General features: G+C 33.3%; 1 protein-coding gene across 1 annotated transcript in view; it reads right to left on the bottom strand.

Annotated features, from left to right (window-relative positions):
• Positions 1-5,630: 5,630 nt before the first annotated feature.
• The window catches only part of LOC143920748 (uncharacterized), a 117,890-nt gene continuing 97,812 nt past the window's right edge, over positions 5,631-25,708 (bottom strand). The window contains exons 2-3 of the mRNA XM_077443689.1: positions 8,483-9,960; positions 5,631-6,028 (exon numbers count right to left, since the gene is read on the bottom strand). Of these exons, the coding sequence (XP_077299815.1) occupies positions 8,560-9,768 (1,209 nt within the window). The 5' untranslated portion in view covers positions 9,769-9,960 and the 3' untranslated portion in view covers positions 5,631-6,028; positions 8,483-8,559. The remainder of the gene's footprint in view (positions 6,029-8,482; positions 9,961-25,708) is intronic.

Genomic DNA, 25,708 nt, shown 5'->3' with positions numbered 1-25,708 from the left:
AGAAAATTAGATATGTACATATGTACATATCATATATACATACATACTTTCACCCTTGTTTGTCATGTTTATGTAGAGGTTGTTTATCTTTTAAAAAAGTTGATGACAATTCCGATAAATATAATTTTTTATTTTTGTTTAATTTATAATTTCTGTTACGAGTTTTAATGAAAAAGATTCTTTTAACACTAATTCTTTAGTTTTTAATAAATAAATACGAAAAGGCCTTATGAATTTGATTTTTGAACCTCAAATTGGAACGATGAACTTGAGAGATGCGTAAAACTGGTCTGATGTTTTTTTTTATTTGATTCTTATAAATAGCTGACTCTCGTACTTCGGGTATGGTTTATATAGTGTCAATGTTTGAATTATAGAATTTTATTTAGCAGCGGGTTCTCTAGTGCTCGAAAGCATTATATGCTAATCACTAGTCACCACTTTCGTGGTTTCATTACTTATTTTATGATATGTAAGTATTGATTTATTTCATAATTGCTCAATATTTCCATACACTTTATCGCCAATTTATGGCAAATATTTTAATCTATTATTTTTATTGAAACACATTTAATTTAATACTTCCCTGTTGGAACGCTTCTTTTCCTGATTAATTCCCAGTTTTATAAAACTATATACATACACACAGAAATGTTGCATTTAGCACGAATACGACTGCTCGCAGTGGTGCCGTTATTTTTGGGACAGGTTGCATTTGCCGGTGAAAAATGACGCAATAAAACGGCGATTTTCACTTGCACGCCGGCTCGCATTTAATAGAGAAATATTATTGCGTCCGCGCGAATTAATTTTCGCTTAATGCCGCAGAAATGTTGCCGAAACGTCATTCGTACATGCATGTATGTATGTATGTATGTAGGTAGAGGTGCATTCGGACGATGCTCGTATATCATGTGCGAAATGCAAGCGGTTCGTAATGTATAAGAAATTCAGCGAAAACTAGCGGTATTAATTATTGCAGCGAGCGCGCTAAACAAAAGTTCGCATAAATCACCGTAAAACGACCACGTATCTCTGGCCCGCTATTATAACTTTTAACGTTTACACGAAACGCTTAACGAAAATGACTTTATCAATGGTTGAGCTATGTCCACACTTGGAGCGACGATGAAATTAAAATTTACATACATAGGTAGTCTCAGTGAGTTTTTATTCTGACTAGTGTTGTGTCCGTTGATTTCGATGGGTGGTTTCGGAAAGGAATTGATACACAACTTAAAATAAAGTTATATCTATATACAGACATAAAATTGAATGTCTGTCTGTGTGTCTCGAATAGGCTCCTAAACCACTGAACCGATTGAACTTTCAGGATTTGTTGTATGAATGTCCAGGAAGATTATTGTGAAAAATACCTCTTAATAATAATATTCGTAATTAAGATTTTACTGATGCGAAAGTAAAGCTATCCCGCCTTGAACGCATCACGCCGCGAGTGTGACAAAAATCGCGCCACGCCTACCTCGCACTCGAATGTACTGACCATTCAAGGCTGTACCACAAACACACAGCGGATGGCCCACGTTAACAAATATATTGTTACGTAGGGGTGGGTGGAGGATCCAAGTAAAAGGCCAACAGTCGTTTCACAGCATTTATTGATGATTATGGAGATACACGCACTGTCAGTGCTCAGTCCAGAATTACATGATATCGCCTACGTACCGCCTTATAAAGGGTAGATCTTTCAGGACGCCTAATCTGTTTACCTGTTGTATAGTCACGTATTCGGATATGTATTTCCACGACATTGGGTCTCCCCGTACCGATTCTGAGAAATAACTAATAACGGTCATTGCTTAGCCTAAATGCACTTAGAGTCCAGATATAATCCTTGGAAGTAAGTGCATGCACTTAGTTAATCCGATAACAGATATCCGTTGGTCTAAGTGCAATTTGCTCAATCCGCGGCGTACGTAACAATATCTATACCTATATATAAAATTGAATGTCTGTGGAACGGGAACGGGAACGGAAATTACACGCGTTATTGTGGCATTGCAACGCATGCCGGGTTCAGTTGGTGTTATATATAAATATAATTAAAAGTAATTTAAAGGCGCGTGCGCACGTATTAATAGAAAAAGAGTGCGCACATTATGTACACGCTCGTCGATCCAACCCGTTCACCAGTTTGAAATGACGAATTAATGCGTGTGTGTCTTCACGGATGTGTGTGTATGTGTGTACGCTCCCGATTCCCTAACGCTGACGCTGACGTCACCCATTGTTCGGCCTGATGTCATTCGGCGATCAATATCAGGAGCACATGTCAGATGCTCCACCCCCCCGCTTCCACACCTCCCCGCTTTCCTGCTACTCCAATTCTCCGTGTCTCCTCGACACGATTGCACGTCACATCCCTATAGCGGATGCTTAAAATGCACCCATTGGTCAGAATGACGATACTTTTCTCTAATTGTTCAAAGGCTTTTTCCCACGTGGACCACTTCACTCTGATTGGCTGTGCGCCTTGTTCGCGTAAATTTAACGTCACGGATTCTACGAACCAAAACGTATATACATACATACAAAGTCTCTTTCGAAATTATATATTAGATCTCTAGGCACAACATATACTCCTGGTATTCTAATTTTTTTTTAATCCCCATACTTGTCCACGCATCCGCCACATACATACCCACGTACACACATTGTGTCCGTTTTTATATACATATATTATATATTTATTTTTTACAATAGGTGCCACGATAGGTTGTTCCAAAGCGACAACTATGGTCAAAATTTGTACATAAATTTTAAACACGTTTTGTATGTTATGAGAAACGGAATAAATTTGGGAGAAACGGAAAGGGAAGAATACTGATTTTATTGGATCCGTCACAAAAATTAAGTTAGATAAAAAGACAAATTTGAAGAGGAGATGGTCCATCTGGATTTGATAACCCTTCAAATATTGCCAGGAGCGTATATATGTACTCGATTCCGGTCAGGATTTGAATCACTGGTCAATAATGCAAAGGTAAGGTCCCTGAAAAATATTGTAATTGAGTTTTTTAAATGGGTCGGTTACAAATTTAAAAATAAATTTAAATTTCTTAGAGTACTGTGGAAAACTGTTGAATACTACATAGATTCACAACCGTTCTTTTTCGAAGGTTCAGATAAAACACATGTAGTCAGAAGCGTGCTAATACTAAGTTCCTTTAGATTTAAAACTTCAACTAACAACATAAACACAATCAAAATAACGTTGCAATATTTTGCATTTGTGAAACGCGTATGTTTGTGTTAATTTTTTTATGAGGACATATTCTGTTATTGTGTGTACAAGGCTTTATGTTTAATAAGTTTAAACGATCGAACATACTATACGTACATTTCAAAATACAAACATTAATAATATTAATGTACAAATCTCTCAAACTTCAACTATCGACTCGTAAAGTTTGATAAAGTAAAATTAGACGATGGCTTATAAGTCACTGTAAGTTTTATTTTTGCTCTAACTTCTTATATTTAAAGTAAAAATTAACGTAATAAATCAAAAAAATTATTATGATAATTTAATTTAATTTTAAAAACTATTAAATCTACCATTTTCTCATTCGAATTTGAATCTACCATACCACATGCATACATACATATGTAAGTATGTATATACACATTTGTTCATATAATATGTTTCACATATATATACTTATATTATATGTATTTACATGAATCTTTTTTGTAATTTTATATCATAAAGCAAGTAAAGATTTGTCCATGCTGTGAAATGTAACCATTTGGCTTCAAACAATATAAATATACATATGTATATGTATATATAAAGTCATCACCTGTTATGTAGATTTAAACAGTCGTTTACTTTACGTGGATTCATCACGTGTGTTCTTCTGATTTTTATATGCGTCAAATGTATAATATTTCAACAGTCCAATAAAATTTTTATTAATATGATCAATAACGTAAAAACTTAACAATGTGCTTCGTTATACATATGTATATAAACATAAGTACTTGTGTACGTATAATCAGTTAGTGTAGAGATTTTCTTTCGAAACAAAGGTTCGTAATAGTGTGAAATGCCGTCAATACTGGAAAAATTGATTTATTTACCTTGACATATTTGTCAGGTCCAAACACATCAACAACAACAACACCGAAAAAAAAATTCAACGTTGCAAAATGTAACATTCACGGTAGACATTGTGTTTGGTACGCGAAACGCGCGGCAAACTCGTTTTCGACAACAATGGCCGCATTGTCGACAAAAAAACTTTAACGCTTAAAAATGTATATTAAAGGTGGCCTCGACGACCGATAATGTAGCCTTCGGTAGCTACAGTGAAAAGCCACGGTACAATAGGGGAATAAAGGTAGGGGAATAGCATAATGTGGAAATTAAATCGTTAAAAAGTGTATCTCGCATTTTCCGCATGGAAAATGTCTGGCTGTGACTAATTAACGATTCAATGAAGTTATCCTACTTTTATTATTCAATTATATTTGTATTTTTATTAAATTATACTAGTATAATTTTGTTTTATTATATGTATGTATGTACGTGTATAACTGGTTAATTTGGTAGGAAACAAATGTTTGCACACCTGAGACGATTAATTGCTCTATATATGTATGTGTAAAGTATACTTTTAGTTGTGTATGTATACATATATGTTTGAATTTTTTTATGTTGTGAGCTAGAGTAACCAAAATTTATGTCAATTTGAAATATCCGTAAGTATTATACCGATGTATTCAATAAGATTTTTATAAAATTCGATACAGTTCAACAGATTTTTGAGAGATTCGACAAGATTTTTATGAAAAGTTGATTCTTCTAAGTAATGTGGAACATTGGCTGAAATTAATATTCTAAGGATTATAAATAATTGTTTTTATATGAATTCTCTATTCACATTTTTCTGCCTTTTAGAAAATATTTGTTCATTTAACATAATTTAATGGATAAATCAATCAACGTTAATTCTACCATTCAAAAGTATTTTTTGTGAGTTCCTTATAATTATAACTTTCGTTAAATCACGTTAAATAGTATACCATAATAGTGAACCTTAACTTTACAAAAAATTTATATGGATGTATTGTATAATAATACCAGTAATTTAACAACGGAACAGGAATCTCTAATCTCGTTTATTATATTCCTTGCAGGAAATCTTCTCCCATTTTCAATTAATATTTAACTTTATTTTATCATTAATTTTTTATTATTAACTTCAAGACACACAAAATTTTGCCTTAAGTGACAAAGCCCTGATATTTGTCATTTTATTATTACGAAATTATGTTCACAATACATCTTATATATATTTCAATAGCTACTGATCTACTGATCATTTTCTATTTTACAATTTAATTTAATTTGGTTAGAAATCATATTATTGTATTATTCTGATGTTAGTGTACAGCATAATAGGAAAAACAGCTCAAAAACCTATTCACTTACATACATGTAAGTGAATAGGTAGTGAGTTTTTGAGATAGTCATTGAAATTCTGATATTAACTATCTCAAAAATCAAATTAAACTTAAATATAGCTGGATGAACCCGATAATTTTTTATTTACATCTCATATATCTACACGATATTATATATGTATATATTTTTTTTGATTTTTAAATGCTTTTTATTATTACGAAATTATGTTCACAATACATCTTATATCTATTTTAATAGCTACTGATCTACTGATCATTTTCTATTTTACAATTTTAATTTAATTTGGTTAGTAATTACAGTATTATATTATTCTAATGTTAATCTAAAGCATAATAGGAAAAAGAGCTCAAAAACCTATTTACAATCCTTATAAATGTTCATAATACATCTAATACATAATATTAATTAAAGACTATCTAAAGTCGATGACCTAAAGCAGATTGTGTTTAGGTAATCTGTGTTTATACCTGAAGGGTATAGACATTTTGTTGTAATCACCGAGACTCTTCACAAGTGTGTTAGTATGGTTATTAGTGATTCTTTCATAGAATCTACTGGTTAGTTTGTTAGTAATGTCTGTAACAAACGGAATATTATATATAGCATGCAGTTTTTTCAGGTTAGTATATATGGGTGTATTATAAATTATTTTAAGGGATTTATTTTGTATTACTTGGAGCTTGGAAAGGTTAGTATTCGAGGCGTTATTCCATACAGGTGAAGCATAGGTTAATAATGGTAATATGAGCGCGCGATATAATTTTATTTTATTTAGCGTTGATAAAGAACTATGGCGATTAAATATTGGATATATTGAGGATATACCCCGCATCGCCTTGCATTTCGCTGCCTCAATGTGAGGTGCCCATCTCATTCTTTTATCAAACGTTACTCCTAAATATTTTATTACTGACTGCCATTTCAGACTTTCTCCAGAGGGGATTTTCAGATCTGAACTTGGCTTATGTTTTCTAACACTAAAGAATATGGCGTCTGTTTTGGTTTGATTAATTTGAATTTTCCACTTAGTGAAGTGTTCAGTCATTGTTTTAATTGCAAATTCAAGATTTTTAAGAATAGTGTCTGGTTTTTTGCTACTTGTGAAGCAAGCTGTATCATCTGCATATAGGGCTATGTGACAGTTTTTTGGAATAGGTATGTCATTTATATATATGGAGAACAAGAGTGGGCCAAGCAAGCTCCCCTGCGGAACGCCAGCTGCGATTATTTTTGGAGACGATAATTCATTATTTACGCTAACCACTAGCTTTCTACGAGTTAAGTACGATTTGATGATGAGAATTAGGTAGTTTGGTATTTTGTTAATAAGGAGCTTATGAATGAGTCCATCGTGCCAAACCGTGTCGAAGGCCTTTTCTATGTCGAGACATACCATTCCGGTACTTCTCTTCATATTAAAGTTCTTCGTCACGTGTTCAGTTAGTCTTGTTAGTTGTTGGGTCGTGGAATGTCCAGTGCGAAATCCAAATTGTTCATTTATTAATTTCTTATTTACGACTTTAAGTAAACGTGTGTAGATTATTTTTTCCAGAATTTTTGAAAGCGTGCAAAGTAAGCTAATGGGTCGATAATTGGCCGGGTTTTTTGAGCTTTTATCGGGCTTAAGTATGGGAATTACGTTGGCTGTTTTCCAGTATTCTGGGAAATACCCGGTGAGTAAACATGCGTTGAATATTTTAGATAGTGAGACTAAAGCTTTAAATGGAAGTTGTTTGATTGTGATATTATCTATTGAATCTCGCCCAGGTGCCTTTTTATTTTTTAAATTACGTATTATATTTTGGATTTCACACGGATGCACCAATTTTATATTTTTAGTACTGTTAGTGGGAGTTTTTGTGATGATTTTAATGGACCGGTTGACTTTATTATGCGTTGGTATGTGATTGTAATGTTGTGTGAGTGTGTGATGTTTTTGGAAGGATTTTGATAATAGTTCTGCTTTGTCGCAATCACGCGTCACTGAGATTCCTGCATCATCTAATGGAGGAATCGAGTTTTTTGTCCTGCGAATCGCTTTAGCTAATTTCCATAGAGAGCCATCAACTGAGCTCAATTTTTCTAATTTTTTAGACCAAGCTTCATTTTTGATTTCTTTGATTCTAATTTTAATTTGATATGTGAGCTTATTAATTAATGTTTTCAATGCTGGATTTTTTGATGTTTGCCAAATTTTACGGAGTTTATTTTTACTTTTAATTAGATTTGCAACAAAGTCAGTTATCTCTAATTTGTGTTCAATGTATTGTGTCTTAGGTATGTGAAGGTGTTTGGATCGAGTTATTGATTCCGTTAGGTGTATTATGGAGCTGTCGATTTCGGTTTTGTTTGTGAGTGTGGTAGAAGTTAGAATGGTTTGGTCATTTATGTATGACTTGAACTCTCGCCAGTTAGCTCTCCCGTAATCCCAACTATGCTTGATGATTTCCTCGGGTTTCCCGTCGATTGAGAAGATTATCGGGAGATGATCAGACGACAGGGTTTGAAGGGCATTTGGTGTCGATATTTTTGGGCAGTTCTTGACGAGGACAAGATCTAGTGTGGATGGTTGTGAGTTATTTGTGGGATAGTGTGTGTATGTATCCGGATGAAGTAAGATTGTATCTGTTAGTTGAATGTATTTATAAAGAGTTGTGCCTTGTAGGTCAGTGTTTACGCAACTCCATAACGGATGTTTGGCATTAAAGTCACCAGCTACCACTACCGAACTACCAATGTTAAATATTTTGTTAAGATCGGATGCCAATAATCGTTTTTGGGGAGGATTGTAAGCGGATGCTACTATGTGATGGGTGTTGTTAATTATTAGTTCGATGGCGGTTAGTTCTAAATTTTTTAGTGGCGGAGTTATTACGCGACAATGTTTAATTGACGATTTTATAAAAATGGCAACTCCCCCTCCATGCTGTTCTCGGTCTTCGCGATAGCAGTTAAAGTTAGGTAGGTTAATACGGATATGAGGTTTTAAGAAGGTCTCGGAGATTAAAACTATGTCAACACAGTACTCACCGATCGCCGACTCTAGTTCGTCAATCTTATTCTTAAGTCCACGAGCATTCCAAGCTAGAATGTTCAGGCGCCTCCCGTTAATCAAAGACATCGAGATATTCGACAAGCATGAGTGCCAGCTCTAGTTTGTCGGTGCAACCGCTGGCCTTGGCACGAATCTCCTGGAGGATCTTCAACATCTTCGTCATAGACGCCATGGAAGTTAGGTCTGTTGTTGGTTGAATGTTGGGATTGGTTGGTTGGTGGGGTTTTTTAGGGATATTTGGGATATTTGGTGAAGGAGTTTTAATGGTCGGTAGCTTTGGGAAGTTATGATCGTTAACGACCGGGATATTTTGTGGCTGCGCCACTGGGAGTTTCCAAGGGTTGGCTTTGACAATCGATGCTCGATTCTTCCTCGATTCCAGCATTTTCAGATAGCTCTGTCTTTTTGGACAGTCTTTGAAGTTAGCGGGGTGAGATCCTGAACAGCCTGAGCAGACAGCAGGGGTAACTATTCCTTTATTGCATTGTGCGGTGAGGTGAGTGCCGGCACATTTGACGCACTTGGCCTGCCGATTGCAGTTTTTCGCAGCGTGTCCATATTCTTGGCATCTGAAACATTGAGTAATATTTTGTGATTTACTAGTATATTTAACGACACTGACCTTTGTGTAACAGATGTACCGGATTTCTTTAATCTTCTTTGCCGATACCGATGGCTCGAAGAACACCAAGTATAGCTCGGTGGCGTTGCTCCTAGGCTCCTTCGTCTTCATCTGTATGACTTTGGTTACAGGGAATCCCTGTCTGATGATGTCATCTTTAATATCAGCTTCCGGCAATTTCGGCAAGCCACGTACGACACTTTTTATTTCCTTTTCCTCCTTCCTGGAAAAGGTATGGAATTGTCGGTCTGGTGTCAATCCATCCCGAAGTTTTTTAAAGTCTTCAAGACTTTTACATTGTATCTTGACATTATTTTGACCAATGTAAGTCATTGTGAAGTCTTTTATAAACTTCTTGATCGACTCGATCATGCTGCCGTGAGTGCCAGTAGCTGTCATGATGATGGGCGGGATTCTTCCACCGCTTCTGGGGACATCGGAAACTTCCAAGAGCCCTTCAAATTTGTTTTTCTCCTGAATTTTAAATTCAGGAGCAACATCTTTCACGTTCTTTGCCGTATGTTTTGGAAACTGCCACTCGGTCTCCATCTGAGCGGTCTGAGAGCAGCCTGGTTGAGGAGCTTCGGTTGTAGTTATCAGTGTCTTCTTAATTCGCTTTTTCAGGTTGGATCCTCGCATGGTGCCAACATGTGTTCGTTTGGTGTTCGTTTTGTGGGGGGTGTTTGTTTTGTATGTTAAAAGGTGTGGGTTTTTTGACGGTATGGCGTATCGCTGTATTATGAGCGCTCGCACAGAGAGTACGTCTTCGGCACGTCCGTTCTCACGGAGCGTCGAGTGACGAGTGATATGTATATATAATTCAATTTAATGCTATCGCAAAGGGTCGATTATAGTCTTAGGAATGTACATAATATATGGACGTCAATTAAATGTTGTTCTCGTAAATACACCCAACACATATTATTGTTAATGTGAACGAAGTCGCTTAGTAGTGTGCCCGGTGAATAAATAAAGCAAACGAGGCACGAAAATCGCTATCACATGATGCGGGGCAATTAAGATCGGGATCGTTTTTCCCTCCCCGTCCCTCGCCCCCGCCCGGCCATAAAGGTTTTCCCGATCGTGTTCAGATATCGTATCGTTTTATTAGGCTTATAAAATTTGAAACAAATATTCGCGAACGTATCGGGACGTGTCCATCGCCGCGTGTGTAATTTTCCGTAATTTCATTAAACAAAAGCGTCAGAACTTCCCATTTCCCACCCCCTAGTTTTCCTCGCCTTCGTCGCAACCCCCGTGCGAAACTTTTCAACACGCAATCACGTTATAATTTCATGCGGACTTCATTAACCGAAAAGAGTGCGTTAACCGGTTCAAATTTTTCAAATGCTGGGAAAATCTCCCCCCCCCCCCCACCCAAATCACGACCCCGGTGAATTAATTCAATTTTGATTTCCGTAGAAGTTTTAAATTAATCGTGGTGTAACGTTAATTTCATTCTAATTATAATTATCGCACGTTTGGGACGAATGGATTCGTATAAAATCGCCGAAACGATCACATACGAAGCCTGTTTATTGTTGTACATAATTGCGAGTACGTGTTCTGTGATTTAAAATATTGCAAAATTTATTTGTAATTCAACAACGAATTTGAATCGAAATGAGATAATAGTGTGAATGGACGTATTGCCATTTAATATCATATATAAATTGGCCAATTAGTTAGAATCTAATGGTGATAATTCCATAGTTTGTTTCAATTGGGTAATTAATGCAGTTTTGTTTCCATTTTCACATTTTGTCAAAGCATATTGGAAAATATAGGGAATGTTAAAAGCTATCAGTTTTAAATCGTGTATAAATTTCATTCATTGAAATCAAAACGACAGCCAAATGAACCTTCTATTGAAATTTAATTAACTAGACTGTATTGTGAAAATACATATGTCAAATTATGTATAAACATACATACATATGTAATGATCTTCAAAATTCTTATTTTTTGGATACGGAATAAAGTTCGTTAATTTTATCTAATTATTATTTGAACAATGTTCTGAAATACATTGAAAAATCTGTTGGATCATTACACGGCACGTTTGTTAATTTTCTAGTGTTGATTTTTACTTAATATTCTATTCGGTTTCAGAACAAAGTTCGAATTACAGAGTTTTCCGTAACCGGTGATTACTGGGTCTGGCGTCGGAGTTTTTCGAATTTATTTGACTTGGATATTTTCATACAAATTTAGCACCACCAAATCGTTGTCACTTCGCAATCAAAATTTCTGAACAAAAATACACCATTTAAAAAAATCACAATGAAATAAGTCATGTTTTAAATCTCTTAATTATGAAGAAAGTGTTGTACGTCTATGAAGTTTGACCATTTATGCATATTATGCAATATTTACAGTATTCAAAATATATGTCTAATTTAAAGTTTTGGTTATATTTTATATTAAAAACTAAAAAAAACATCCAAATAGTTGATTTTTTTGATACAAACGACTGTTTTTTAGTACATATTATGACTAGCTTAATTTTAAGTATAACGACTTTTTTTTAGTATAAACGCTTTTTAAGTATAAACGACAAAATTATTAGTATAAACGCTTTTTGCAAATTTTTTACATTTTTTTATGAAATAAAATCGAAATTTCATAATACCAGGCCATACATTTTTTTAATGCATTTACTTTACTTTTTATTCAACATATACATACGTACATATGTATATGAGCCGTTATATTTGAATGTGGCGGAAGTCCAATTTTCAGTTCCGTAAACACTATTTCTGATCGATTTATTTCACAAATTGTTATCACTTACCTTAGTACTATATCCAGAATCTCGGAAAAGCAGAATAAACGTATTACAGGCCACCAGTATTTTTAAATGTTTGTTAAAATGCCAAAAATTATATTTAATGTCTCGAAATGAAGAAAAGTGGATTTATTCCATTATTATTATGCTGGATATGTTATTTATTATTATTATTGTATTTTAAACCACATTGACATATTGGGGCTACCTGTATTTACTATAACTTACTGGCACATTCGAACACATGTAGTAATCGAACACATCTTACTACTTGGCATATTATTTTTTAATATACATATTTATTTTATGCTTTATATATTTTTTATTCTATATTTATTTTCGTATTTAAATCAAATTGAAATATTGGGGCTCCCTCTCAATTCACTGTGTTAGTGATTTTTTTTAAATAAATAAATTAATATCTATGAAATCTTTAAATAAAAATTAGCCAGCAGTATGGCTCGGTGGTTGCGTTTATGTTTAGCACCGATAGGTTGCCGGGTTCGACCCCGTAATAATACTGCTGATCAGACATTGATATTTGTGACTCCAAGTGCATCGTCTCTTGTCAATTTATCTGATTTAATTATTGAAACGGTTTCTCCATCAAATTGGCAAAAATCATACTACCCGCTATGTGACAAATATCTGAATTTGATTTATGTAAAATATGTAAATATTTATGTACAAGTCTAAATCCATAGATGTCTCTATGGATTAATTCATTAATTAAATAATTGTTGATTTTGTGGACTTCAACCTTTCAAAATACAGCGATTAATGTAATAAAAATGCTGCAATGTTTGTAATTAATTGTCTAGGAAGGTGTATTGGGGTCTACCTGTCAGGCCTTCCTGGTATATATCTATGTTAAATAAAATAAAATATATGAACCATTATAGTTGAATGTGGCGGAAGTCCAATTTTCAGTTTCGTAAACATTATTTCTGTTTGACTTATTTCACAAATTATTATCACTTACTTTAGTTCGATATGTCCAGAATTTCGGAAAAGCAGAATAAATGTATTAAAGACCAACAGTATTTTTACTTACCTCTTATACAGTTCACATGGTTTTCGTGTTAGTGGTCATTTTTTACATACCTCGTTTACGTTTCACATGGCTTTCGTGTTATTTTGATCTCTTATCCGATCGTTTTTATATCTCTTATCTCTTATCCGATCGTTTTCATACTTTGCAATATTGCTCATTTTGGTCATCAATGTATCGTCTGCCATTACGTTGGAGATAAAATATCGTATACAATGCGTATCAAATATCCAGAATCTCGGGTACGGTGACGTCTATGACAGTGACGGCAAGCTACCATAATCTATCTTCAACCTTTTTGCCTTGATATGGCCATATCACATTTTAATTGTTTAAACGCCTATAATTCACTCTATATTTTACAAAATTTGCTCTATAGGTTCTCGTTATCTCGTTATATTTAAATATTTATAGTTTTAACTCTCATATGTATATATAAATTTCAAATTTGGCGTCTAGTTTCATGTAATGTAATACACGATATATATTGATTTTTGGCCAAATATGTCAGATCTGACATTTCACGGCTAAAAGTATATCTCTTCACGGAGTTTCATCTGCGAGATAAGTATTCAATAAGAAGTTATGTTGTATCTAATTGTTAATATGATTTACGATAAGCTTGCATACATTTAGTTTTTTACAATAAGCTTATTAAATTTTTAGCTGTACAATGAATATTTATGAAATGTTTAAATAAAAATATAGTTTGGCGCTTTAGATACTTCTATTCATACTACATATTCACATGCAGTTTTTTCGCATTTTTTCAATGTATCTAAATGATTTGAAATTAAAATTTCATAATACCAGACGCTACAAAGGCACCATAAACTAAAATAAAAGCCGCTTAAAATTTCATTAACTATACATATGTAGCATTTGCAATGCTAAGATGCGATGATGCAATTCTGCAATGTTGGAGGGTTGTTGTCGAATGTTCGTACCGGTCGCGACTGGGGGCTTGAAGGGGGCGACGCGGGGGCACCTAGCACAGCTCCCAGGGGCGCAGGCGCCAACCGAGGGGCACGGCGGGCCGGGGAAAGGGGAGTGGAACACGAGCCCTTAACTGGGCCGGGCGAGGGCCCCGCGCTCCAGTCGATAAGCGCCTGTCGGTGACGACGCCGATACTTTGGCATCGCGACGGGCTTCGAACTAAACTTAACGAAACTTACGAATACCATCGATAAACAAAATAAACACACAAAAAGTGATTAAAACCTACTTACACCATACCATACGAATATACGAACCTGACCATCGTATCCAAATTCATTTTTAATTCGATTAAAATTTGTGTATTTAGACCTGTCATCCGTCAAACTTTGTATGAAAAGTAGAATTTTTTTTTAATTTTTTTATTAAAATCAGTGCCATTGCTTTAGCGATCGCTTACGAGTTAAAAGGTTGTGGGTTCGAATCCCGCTCAAAATCTAAAATATTTTTTTGACGATGACGAGTATGTCTATCGCAGATTGAACGCCCCCTTTCAAAGAGTAATAATCGTTGAAACGATTCCATACAAAATTGTTAATTGTTTTTGTTCCACATACATATGATGGCGAACAGGAAACACTACATAGCAAACGATACAAAATTTTCTATTGGTGCATTATTTTTTAAAGACGTTGAATAGTCGTACGAGTATATATTTAGTATTAAGTGTAGATTTTCACATTTAAAAATTGAATATCAGCGTCTCTGCAAATGGAATATTTGTTTAGGTCTACATACATATATTGTGTGCGTTTAAAATGTCATCAGTCGACGTTTGCTATATTTTTTTTCGCCGTTGCGTTCCTCTTTCTGGTTGAGTTCGTCGCGCGTAAAATTCGAATCAAGGTGAAGGTTGATGGCCGATAATGTCGTAGTTTTAAGGGGTTGTAGCATCGATTTTCCGCATTTTTCATTAAATGTTTAGTGGCCGATATCTGCAGTGCGGAAAAGCGGTCGACAAACCACACGCCTGGAGTGTTGTTGTTGTTTACACCTGAACGTCTGGCCGCTCATTTTAAGGTAGGCAAACGTATATTACTTCTCTCACCACGTTTGGTCTAGGTTTGATGCTATTTTTTCCTAGAAGGCAATTGTGGTTTTCATCGGTTGGTGATTTTGACGGAGAATTCAGTTTAAGATCGTAGTTATATGAAGTCCAACTTTTTGAATTGGAGTTTTTCGAAATATGCTATATTTTCACTTTTAAATTTTATTTAACCAATTTTTTAATTCTTATTTAAATAATTTTGATATATTTCACAGATTTTTACTTAATTTATTTTTTGTCGTTGGTGTTTATCTGTGTAATGGGATTCCAGTTTACTGGAACGTAAAAGGAGCTCAAATAATAACAATTTTAATATCATATGTTATCTACTTTGGTTCTTAGTCTAAAGTTTAGATATATTTTAACAATATTTCTACATGCATGTACATTTTGATCAGAATGTTTATATATACGTAAATATAAGACATAAAGTAAGACTCCATTTAATACATCCTTTAATTTGGAAATAGAATTTAAATACAATTTAATGCTTACAAGGCTCTTTTATTTCACCACTTTATGTCTTTTTTATGTTACTTAATACTAGATAAAATTCAAAATGGGTATTTAAATCTATTTAGATACAAATATTTTGATTTTATAATTATAGTAGATGAATAACTCCTGTATGTAATCTATTTTTCGCAATTATATACACACATATATGACCCTCAATGGTAGAAATTTTACTGATCATAATTATAATATGCTCACATAATAATCACGTACATAATCACGCTCGTACTTGTACTGATTTTTTTCACCAATAATTGGTTTTTATTATTAAAAAAAACCGTTCACAAGTTCAAATATATTTTTTTTGATGGAAAAACGTTCACGAGTTGTCATTTTATTGCAAAAAAAGTACCAACGATTGTTATTTTGAAGTATGAAGTGATGGAATTTATTGAAAGTTAATATTGAAATCAATCGATTTCGTTTCGCACGGTATGAAAGTTTTGAAAACATGTCAATTTCAAATGGTTAGTCGTTTGGAATGGGTCCATCACACAAAGTTTAATTTCAATAAGTACTACATTTATGTATAAGTTTGTATGTATGTATGGATATTGAATAGGACTAAATATAAAATAAAGAAAATAACCAAGGTATTCGTACGTATTAAATGTTTTTTTACGCATACATTTTCTTTTCTTTTCATTAACGATATCACTCGCTATCAGCATATTATGTACGTTCTACACAAATTAATTTCAAAGAGCGAAATTATACGCTGAGATTTTGAACAGTCATATAGATAGGTCACAAAAGCACATTATACATATTTTTGGCGTATTATTTTAATATAATGAACGTTTTCATCACGAGCATTTTCCGGTTCATTTTCTTAGAAAGACTATGAGCAACCACCCTCATTACCCGTATCATCGCGACGATATAACAAAGCCACCCCCCCGAACGACCTTTGCAGCTCCCCACTCATACCTTATGGCCTACCTCCTCACCTGGCTTTTAACCCTGCAAACATCGTATCGTAATTAAAGCGACGTGGATTATGGGGAGTTAATCAAGCGGCGACACCGTAGTCTTGAAAGCCAGATTTCGCAATGATCAAACGCACCAATTTGTTCGACGAGATAAAAATTGATATACATACATATATACATATAATACACCCGACGTTCGTTTAACCAACAAGGACGGAAATCAGAAAAACTGATAGATTGGAAAAATTATTTTTTCTTAACTCAAAAAAAATTGTTCATTAGAGAGTTCCCCATTCCCAAATATTTTGATTTTTTTTAATTCTTTAATAGATAATGAATAAGTATTGGGATTTTTAAAAATTAAAAAGAACACAATATTTTATTGATTTTTATCATTTTTGACAAAGAAAAATAAACTTTTAAAGTTGAGCTATGTATATATAATTTTTAATTCATACATTCTCAAAAGGAAAAAAAAATCACTGAGAGATTTATGGTCACGTATATTAAAACATCAAAATTTATAAGCTCAAACAAGTAAGGATTTCTATAAGGTGCATACAAAGCAAGGAAGGAATTTCCCCTCAATAAAAGAAAATTTTACATTTTCAACAAAACTTTCCGGTTATATTTCTCTAGTTAAGCTCAAATGCTATGTATTCAATTCAATACTCTAATAAAAAAATACTTAATAATAAAAATAAACAAGTAATTTTAATATTGAAAATAGCGTAGCATTTACGTTAATTATTTTAATATTATTAAACTCATCAACTATGTGGTATATTTTAAAATTCATAAGAGAATGATGACATTAAAGCTTTAAATGCATAAATACGAAAAGCCGAAAACCACTACTTAGATATTCATACATATTTAATTAATATGTGTATGGAAGTTTCACAAATTCAAACTTAAATTGAGACGGCGAGTAACTTTGTATATTAAAATTTATACTCATTTATGAATGAAATTTTTAATATATTCCGTTTTGAATTGAAATCGTTCAATTCTAAGTGCTCTCAATTCATTTATACAGCAGATATCGGAAATTATAAAAAAAATTGTATAGCAGATGAGTTGTTATCGAGTATTGTCTGTAAAATTAACTTAATATATACGAAATTTCAATAGGTAATGTATTATGTATTTACTATTCTAAAATTTAACAATATCGACGAAAATTTAGTTTAACGATAGTTGAAAGAACTTTTTGATTTACGTTTGTATGTTCATGAGAAAATCTGACCACGCAATTTCAAGTTTTTTGCCACGCAATTACACATATTTGTTCTTAAAGTGCAATTTAAAACTCGGTTTTATATTATATATCGTACTAAAATGTCGTATATGATACGAAAAATATCACAATATTTTATGTACATATGTAATTGTGAGATTTGAACGCATTTTAGCCGAGCTCGTCGGTGCATGGCGACGTGACGCGGTGCAGTAATTACGTTGCATTCATATTCCCCGTTGCAGGTTTAGGGGGGTTACAAACGGGTTGTGGTGACTGATGATATAATAAAAGGGCAGGTAAGGTGTTAAGTGCACACCAGGGTCGAAAGTCGACCGTCAAACTGCTCTAGTTTAAGTAAATGAAGTGGTCTTGCGGTGTCGTGGGACTCCCCTACAGAATATATTACTCTAGAAACTAACGCTGCTTGTGACAATTTTCTTTTTACCTACAATATTAATAACGGCGTGGAATTGAATTTGGTTATTTCAGATTTTTTTTAAATGATTCGGGTCATTATTAATGTAAAACTTGCCTATTATTGAGAGTGCATGTTATCGGTAAGCGTGAAATGAAAATAATAGTCAGTCCGCAATGTCGAGTCAAATTTGTACAAACAATGTATAATATTTAGTATGAAGCTTTATAAATTCAAATGTGTAAACTAGAGCTTTGAAGCCCTTTGAAGGTTCTTCCTAGAAATGCCGTCTAGCATTACATAATTCGGAATTTCATGTTTGTTTGCACGTTTCTAATGCATTTTAGCACAATTTCGAGGAATTGTTATATATGTACATACCTAATATGATCCTTTTTGTTGGACAATTTCGTGGCTAATATTAAAATCTACATACATATATGTAAGTATGTAGTTAGCAGTGGTTAGCATATATGTACTACTAGTGACTTAAGGTGAAGACACACAAATAAGTGGAAAAAGCTGCTAGGTCAAATCTGTACCATCGCGTTTCTTTGCAAAATTCACCCCCTGAAGTATTTTCGCTGAGATTTTATCCTTGAATATGTAAACATAACAGATATTATAACGGTGATCCCATATTTAAAGGAATATAAGATTGTAAAAACTAAGGTCTATTCATACTATCCAGCAGTTCAGTTCAGCAGCTCACGTAAGCGACAGTTTACATATTCATACTATCCGGCACATCACGGTTCACGGAGTGAAAGGAAAACATGGCTTAGATATAAATTACAGACCATAATGGCAATATGACATTTCAGAAAATATTCAGATGCGCATGCATTAGTACGCGTGCACTCGCCACTATGACGTCGTGCGTAAATATTTCCACAGTTGCTATAGTTTTGCCTGATACGGTGACGTGTACTGCTGTATATTATGAGATTTTGTCAGCTACTGCGGTTACGTCTACGTCACGTTAAAAATGAATGCGTCCATACAAAATGTACCAAATAATACTTTTCATACTGCTGGTTACACACGGCTGCCGGTACGTGCCGTGCTAGTATAAAGAGACCTTAAACAATAACATAAAGGCACGCCCATATCAGCTAAAAACCATGAGTGCATCCCATGCCACACTTTTTAGCGTGTTCTTAGCATTAGAGCTCTTGAGTTTGAGCCCTGTTTAGATTTTGTTGAAAAAAAATTGTAGTTTTTCCGCTGATCAAATTTGGATATTCGTGACTCTACGGCAATCGTTTATTATGAGATTATGCCAAATTATCTGATTTAATTTTTGGAATCACTCCAAATTTTATATACATAAATATAAATAATTGTGTCAATTTGGGGCAACTTGTCATGATGTCGTGGTATAAATTAAAATAATATATGTATATTAAAAAACTAGTGTTCTTTTTGTATTGTGCAAACTCAGTTTTCAATTTAAGAAGACATTATTTGGTACTTTAGAACTGTAGTCGAATTTCGGTCCGACTACAGTTTTTTTTTCAACTTTCATTCTAGACTAAGTCTTGTGACGCCGGTCAAACAATTATTATTTTGAATAAATTAATCCATATACATACGTAAGTATGTAGTATGTCTAGAAAGTGAAATTAGATTTGGGTATAGCTTTTAAAGTACTATTAAATTTTATTGATCGTGTAATAGTAGCGGCTAAATTAATCATCCACAAAGTATTATGAAATTATCTTGTCAAAGTAAAACTATCAAAATTATTAATTAAAAACGATTAAGTATTCATACATTTTTAATAGGATAAAATTTCAATGGGCTTTCTGTTTTAATCTTACGGTCATGAATCGAGTTAAGTTTCTACTTAAATATGTAGTTCCACAAAAGCAATAATTGAAAAAGCTGTTAATATTCAATCGAAGTGAATAAAAATATCTCAAAAAGCTATTTGATTCTCAATATTTCTTCCCAATAATAAAAATAAGTGAATAATCAAACATGCATCTTATGAAATCTGGGTCACCATTTGGTACTGTCTACATTGAAATTCTATATTGAAATTCTTCGAACAATTGTATAAAATTTCACGTAATATATATATATATATATATATATATATATATATATATATATATATATATATATATATATATATATATATATATATATATATATATATATATACATATATATTTCAGAAATTAATTAGAGAGATGTCTGAGATACGAAAATATATGCATACATACATATGTATATTGTTTTGCATCATTCGTCGCATAACAAACATTCGCTCTAGGCGGCACTCTCGCACAATGTGAGGTCTCGCAAATTGGCGACTTTCGTTGTTTACTTCACTTCGTCGGTAATAAGCCAGCCAACCTTCAGTACAGAGATCACGAGTGGAGGAAAACTCCATCTCTCACCACCATAGACGAGCATTCGTGACGAATCGGAAAATTCAGAGATTACTCAAGAAAATGGTGGCTTTTTACGTTTTCCACTCTTCACACACTTCAGTCGATCGCGACGCATATGTATGTACGCCATCTCATAAATGTTTACTCTCGAAACAACTTCGTATATGTATGTAGATGCTGAAGCTTTAATCATCAAACTGCACTTATAAATAAAACGTTATGATGTGTGTGGTGCAAACAATAATTGAAAATATGTAGTTGTTAATTTAATTTAAGTGAATAGCATCAGTATAATTAAGAGTGTTTCAATTATACACTCTTCTTGCATGTTTCTGAGAATCTTAACTACGTTATTCACAGTTTACATTTCCGTTTGAAGATTTTCCTAAGTACACGGAAAACCCACAAACTTCCCATGTAACATTGATTGAAATTTAAATACAGCGCACTCTCGAGATAATTGGATTGCTTTAACTATGAAATGAAAACATAAAAGATATTTTAATATGAACAAGTTTTTAATAAGTCTAAATAAATATAATTAAATGCCATTCGTGGGCGACGCTAAGACTATATTTTGATTAATTGATATAAATTTAAAAAAAAAGTATTTCTAGTACCAGATAAATCAAAACCTTGCTCTATGTTTCTACAATAGAGTAGAGTATACATTAACATAGGCGAACTATTATATTTTTTTAAATTTTTTTAAATTTTTTTTTTTAATTTGTATTTGTTTTTTTCTGATCGAAAAATTTGTTGTTATAAGTGAACAATTATATACTGGGCAATGATAATATAATTTATTTATAAAATTATCGGTGGTATAATGATGTTATTCAAACTATATATGTCTTATTTTGTATTAACTAATATAAAATATATATAAATAAAATATGATAATAAACAATGAAGGGAGCAAACTATAATATTATTAAAATATAGTTTTGTGTCTGTTGATATTTCAACGGGTGGTTTTGAAAAACGAATTGATGCAAGGAGGGATCTCAAATCTGTGTACCTATTCGAATACATTTATACAAAATTATTTTTTTTATTTTCCATCTACCTTCCAGCACCTTTGATTCTATATTACGTACCAGATTAGGATTATCTTCAAATTTTAATGATATCCAAATCTATTTTAAACTTAATCTAAATAATTTAAAACTACTATTCGATATTGGAATATTTGTTAACCCTAAAATACATGCCTAAAAATAAAGTTATATGTACAATAATAATAACAAACAACAACAATTGTTGTCGTAATCGTAATCGCAACGTGAGTCGGAACCGGAATAGGAATAGGAATAGGAATACGGAATCAAAATTGTAATACGAATCGGGAACCTGAACTGAAACAAGAATCGGGAATCAGAACTGGAATAAGAATCGGGAACCGGAACTGAAATAGGAATCGGAAATTGGACCTGAAATAGGAATCAGTAATTAGAACTGAAATCGGAATCGTTAATCGGATCCTAGTAAAAAGCCGATATAATGACTCTTGATACTAAAATTTGTTTTTTTTTAATCTCCGTACTTCTCCACGCCCTCGTCACAAAAAAAAACTACCCAAAAACATACATCCCGTCCGTTTTTACATATATTATTACATACTATATAGATATTTGAATTCATTTCATAATACAAATGTATGTACAATAAAGCGCATACGAGTATAGTATGTAAGCTTAAAAACAAATTAGCTATTTTTTTAAATAATACATTTAGGTAAAAAATACATAAACTGAATCAAAATTCAGCTCAAAGCATGCCACGTGGTGATTATCGATCATCAGGCGTAATGCTTCGCGACGAAACTGAGTACCACACCGTTTCATTATGAAAAGTCAATTTTCATTTTTCACATGTGTGCCTAACCATATATACAAACATTTATTTGTTTTCGATTGAAACAAAGCATAGAGATCCGTTCGAGAGGAGGCTTAAGCGGCCGCGCGTGCTTTTGCGTTCACAAAGGGCACCGCGCGACGATGAGACCTTTGTCTGGCATTGCTTTGGAACAATGCAGGGATCGTCAACCGACAGCCTTTGATGCCCCCTGTCGCATTGTATTCGCGAATAAAGTGACCCGTGTATACTCTGCTAATCTGTTGTTGCGGTTGGCTTTCCGGCTTATTTGTTATTAATGCTCTAATTAGTACGCGGTTGTTTGACCGGTCGACCGCACCACGGTTCGATTTAACCCCTGCATCGCTGATGTATCTCATTGTGACACTTCCGGTCGATAAAACCAACATTGGAATTCCAATGTTGGATTAGAGAAAAAATAGTCAGTGATTATATGTACATACATGACGTATGAAATTAGGATGAAGTGCATTTGGACGAATGAATATTGTTTTAATAAATCAAAATGTCTCTCTGCCTGAAGAAAATGATCTTCGATCAATGCGTTTTGCCAGTGATGACGTATGGATGCGAAACTTAGACATCGAACGCAAAGATGCTACACAAAGTCCAATGCACTCAATGAAGTATAAAATGCTGTATGCTCGGCATAACGAGGATGAACAGGAAACGGAATACGTAGGTGAGAAGTATGACAAGGGAAGTGAGTAGAGAAATTAGAGTGAAGAGATTGAAATGTTAATGGGCGGGAAACGTTTCTAGAAGAATGGACGAAAGGTGGAAAAAATAAGTGCTAGAATGGTATTCGAGATAATGCAAATGGGTAAAAAGAACACCGCAGGGATGATGGGTAGACGAAATTAGGAAAATGTGTGGGGTGAGATGGATGAGGGTTGTGCAAGACATAGACGAGTGGAAGCGTGTTGGAAAAGCCTTCATCCAGCAGTGGATGGTGAACGGATGTAGATGATGATGATGACATGTATCACGTCCTTTGGGGTTTGGTGCATCCGCTCTAAAATCGCCAGATTAACAGAACGGCAGCTTTAAACGTAATTCTCGTTTTCTCGAATGATAGATTGCACATCATATGATGTGCAATCTATCATTCGAGAAGACGAGAATCGCATTTAAAGCAGCCATCCGTTAATCTGTCGTTCAATTTGTCTGGTGATTTTAGAGCGGGTGCACCGCATCCCGTCCTTTGAGCGCAATGCTGAAAAGTCCATGAGTTATTAGTGCAGTTTGGTTCGCCATGATAACTTTTTAAAATGGCTTCCTATTTTTTTATTATACATATCTATATATGAAGTATCAATAGATGAAGTATTGTGATCGTTAGAATTTGAAAACAGTCGTTGAAATGTCAAAAAGGAACATCCCGTTCGGAGTAGAGGGAAAGCCCACGTGCTCCACGTGTGTTGCCAACATTATGAGGAGGTTCCAGAAGATATAGACGATGTAGCTAACTCTTAACTTCTGGTTCAGTAATCTTGTCGAAGATCAGCCAACTGGTCGAGCTGGGGGGGATAAGAGATAGAGACCAGTTCACGAGGTGATTGACTTTGGCAAGTGCTTTTCTTCGCTAGAGATGTCTCCTGGCTGCTGATCACAACAGCACAGCTGAACTCTGGGGCAGATGAGATAAAATTTTCTATTTGACAAGGCTATGCACAACATACATATGTACATAAATTGGTGGTTAGCATTTAATGCTTTGGGTATAAATCCCACTGGTTTCCGCTGGCCAGACCTCGGATTTTTGACTCCAGGTCGATCATTTCCTATCAGAGATTGCTAATTTTTCTGATTTCCATTGGAACGGTTTTTGTAAATTGGCAAACTTACCAATTTTCTCTCAATTCTCAAGTTTTCAGCAATCTTGAATTTCGCTGAATTGTATAAAATGTTGATTCATTGATATCATTGATGTTTCTGTGGATGTTAATTGATATGTATTTACTTTGTATAATACTTCTTTCATAATATATATTTCTTTGTATAATACAATGTTTCCGGTCAGGAAGGCGCATTAGGTTTACCTGCTAGGCTTTCTTGGTATATATGTATGTATTATACATATATGTGTAAAATAAAATAAAATAAAAATATATGTCATCATGCGTGACGTTATATCTTACAATTGCAAGTTAAATGGAGTGAATTAAACTTAAATTATTGTAATCTTTAAAACGCTACCTTGAACAATAAGTTCTTGTAGAGTTTACGTTCCAAATACATATGTGATATTTATGTATGTATTATATTTTGGCATAAGTTCGTGCCCGATTTTTATAAATGACGGTAAAGGTTTTTTATCGATAAATGGGCATGAACTTATGCAATTAACCGATAAGTCGATTATAATAAATGGAAATAATTTTATAATCAATCTAAAAATGTTATTATCATCAATTTTATAATCAAATATGGAAATAATAATACATATGTATATCAAAAATGGAAATGGATATTTTATAATCAAAAATGGAAATGGTCTTTCAGTTGAAATGGATATTCATTTTCAGCAGACTGTATGAGAATTCTATTTTTGTGCTAGTTTTAATTTCGTTACATTATTAAAAAAAGATTTTTCGACACGTGTAAGTTTTTTTATGATTTCTGTGTTCGACATGAAAAAATATCCAAATATCCTCTTATTAAATCTTGTTATACCACAATGTTTGCTTTTAGCTATGAAATTTAATTTTCAACTCGAAGAAAATGAAAGTAATAATATATTTTGTTAAAGCTTTTTATTTTATCTATTATATATTGTATTTGTCTTAAAGATACAATTGTAATTATAATATAAAAAATATATTCCCAATACCCACTACTTATTTCAATGTTTTTGACGTTCAACTTTGACGTTCGGATTAATTTTAAATATAATTTGAAAATAAATACTTTTATTCTTATTTAAGACTAGGGTTGTACCCAATGACAAATCATCGCATTGGTGTTAAATAAAAAAAAATTAAAAGAAACGTGTCGGGTCGATCGGCACACGGTCGATTGTTTTTCAAATATCTTTTAAATATATTTAATCTAATATTAATATTTAATTGTTTAATGTCAAAAAAAAGGTGAAAGTTACCAACCTAATTACATACATGAAAACAATATAAAACACCAATATAAAAATTAAATAATTAAATAAATTTTCAATAGATTGCGGTAAATTTTCTACCAATAGGAAACAGTGGTACAAAATAGTATAGGTATATATATGTAGAATTATTTTTCGCAAATAGTATAGGTATATACAGCAAATAGTATAGGTATATATAACAAATAGTATAGGTAT

This window comes from Arctopsyche grandis, chromosome 13, assembly GCF_051622035.1.
Source record: "Arctopsyche grandis isolate Sample6627 chromosome 13, ASM5162203v2, whole genome shotgun sequence".
Lineage (NCBI taxonomy): Eukaryota > Metazoa > Arthropoda > Insecta > Trichoptera > Hydropsychidae > Arctopsyche > Arctopsyche grandis.
The sequence above is the reverse complement of the archived record's forward strand: the minus strand, read 5'-3'. Positions and strand labels throughout refer to the sequence as shown.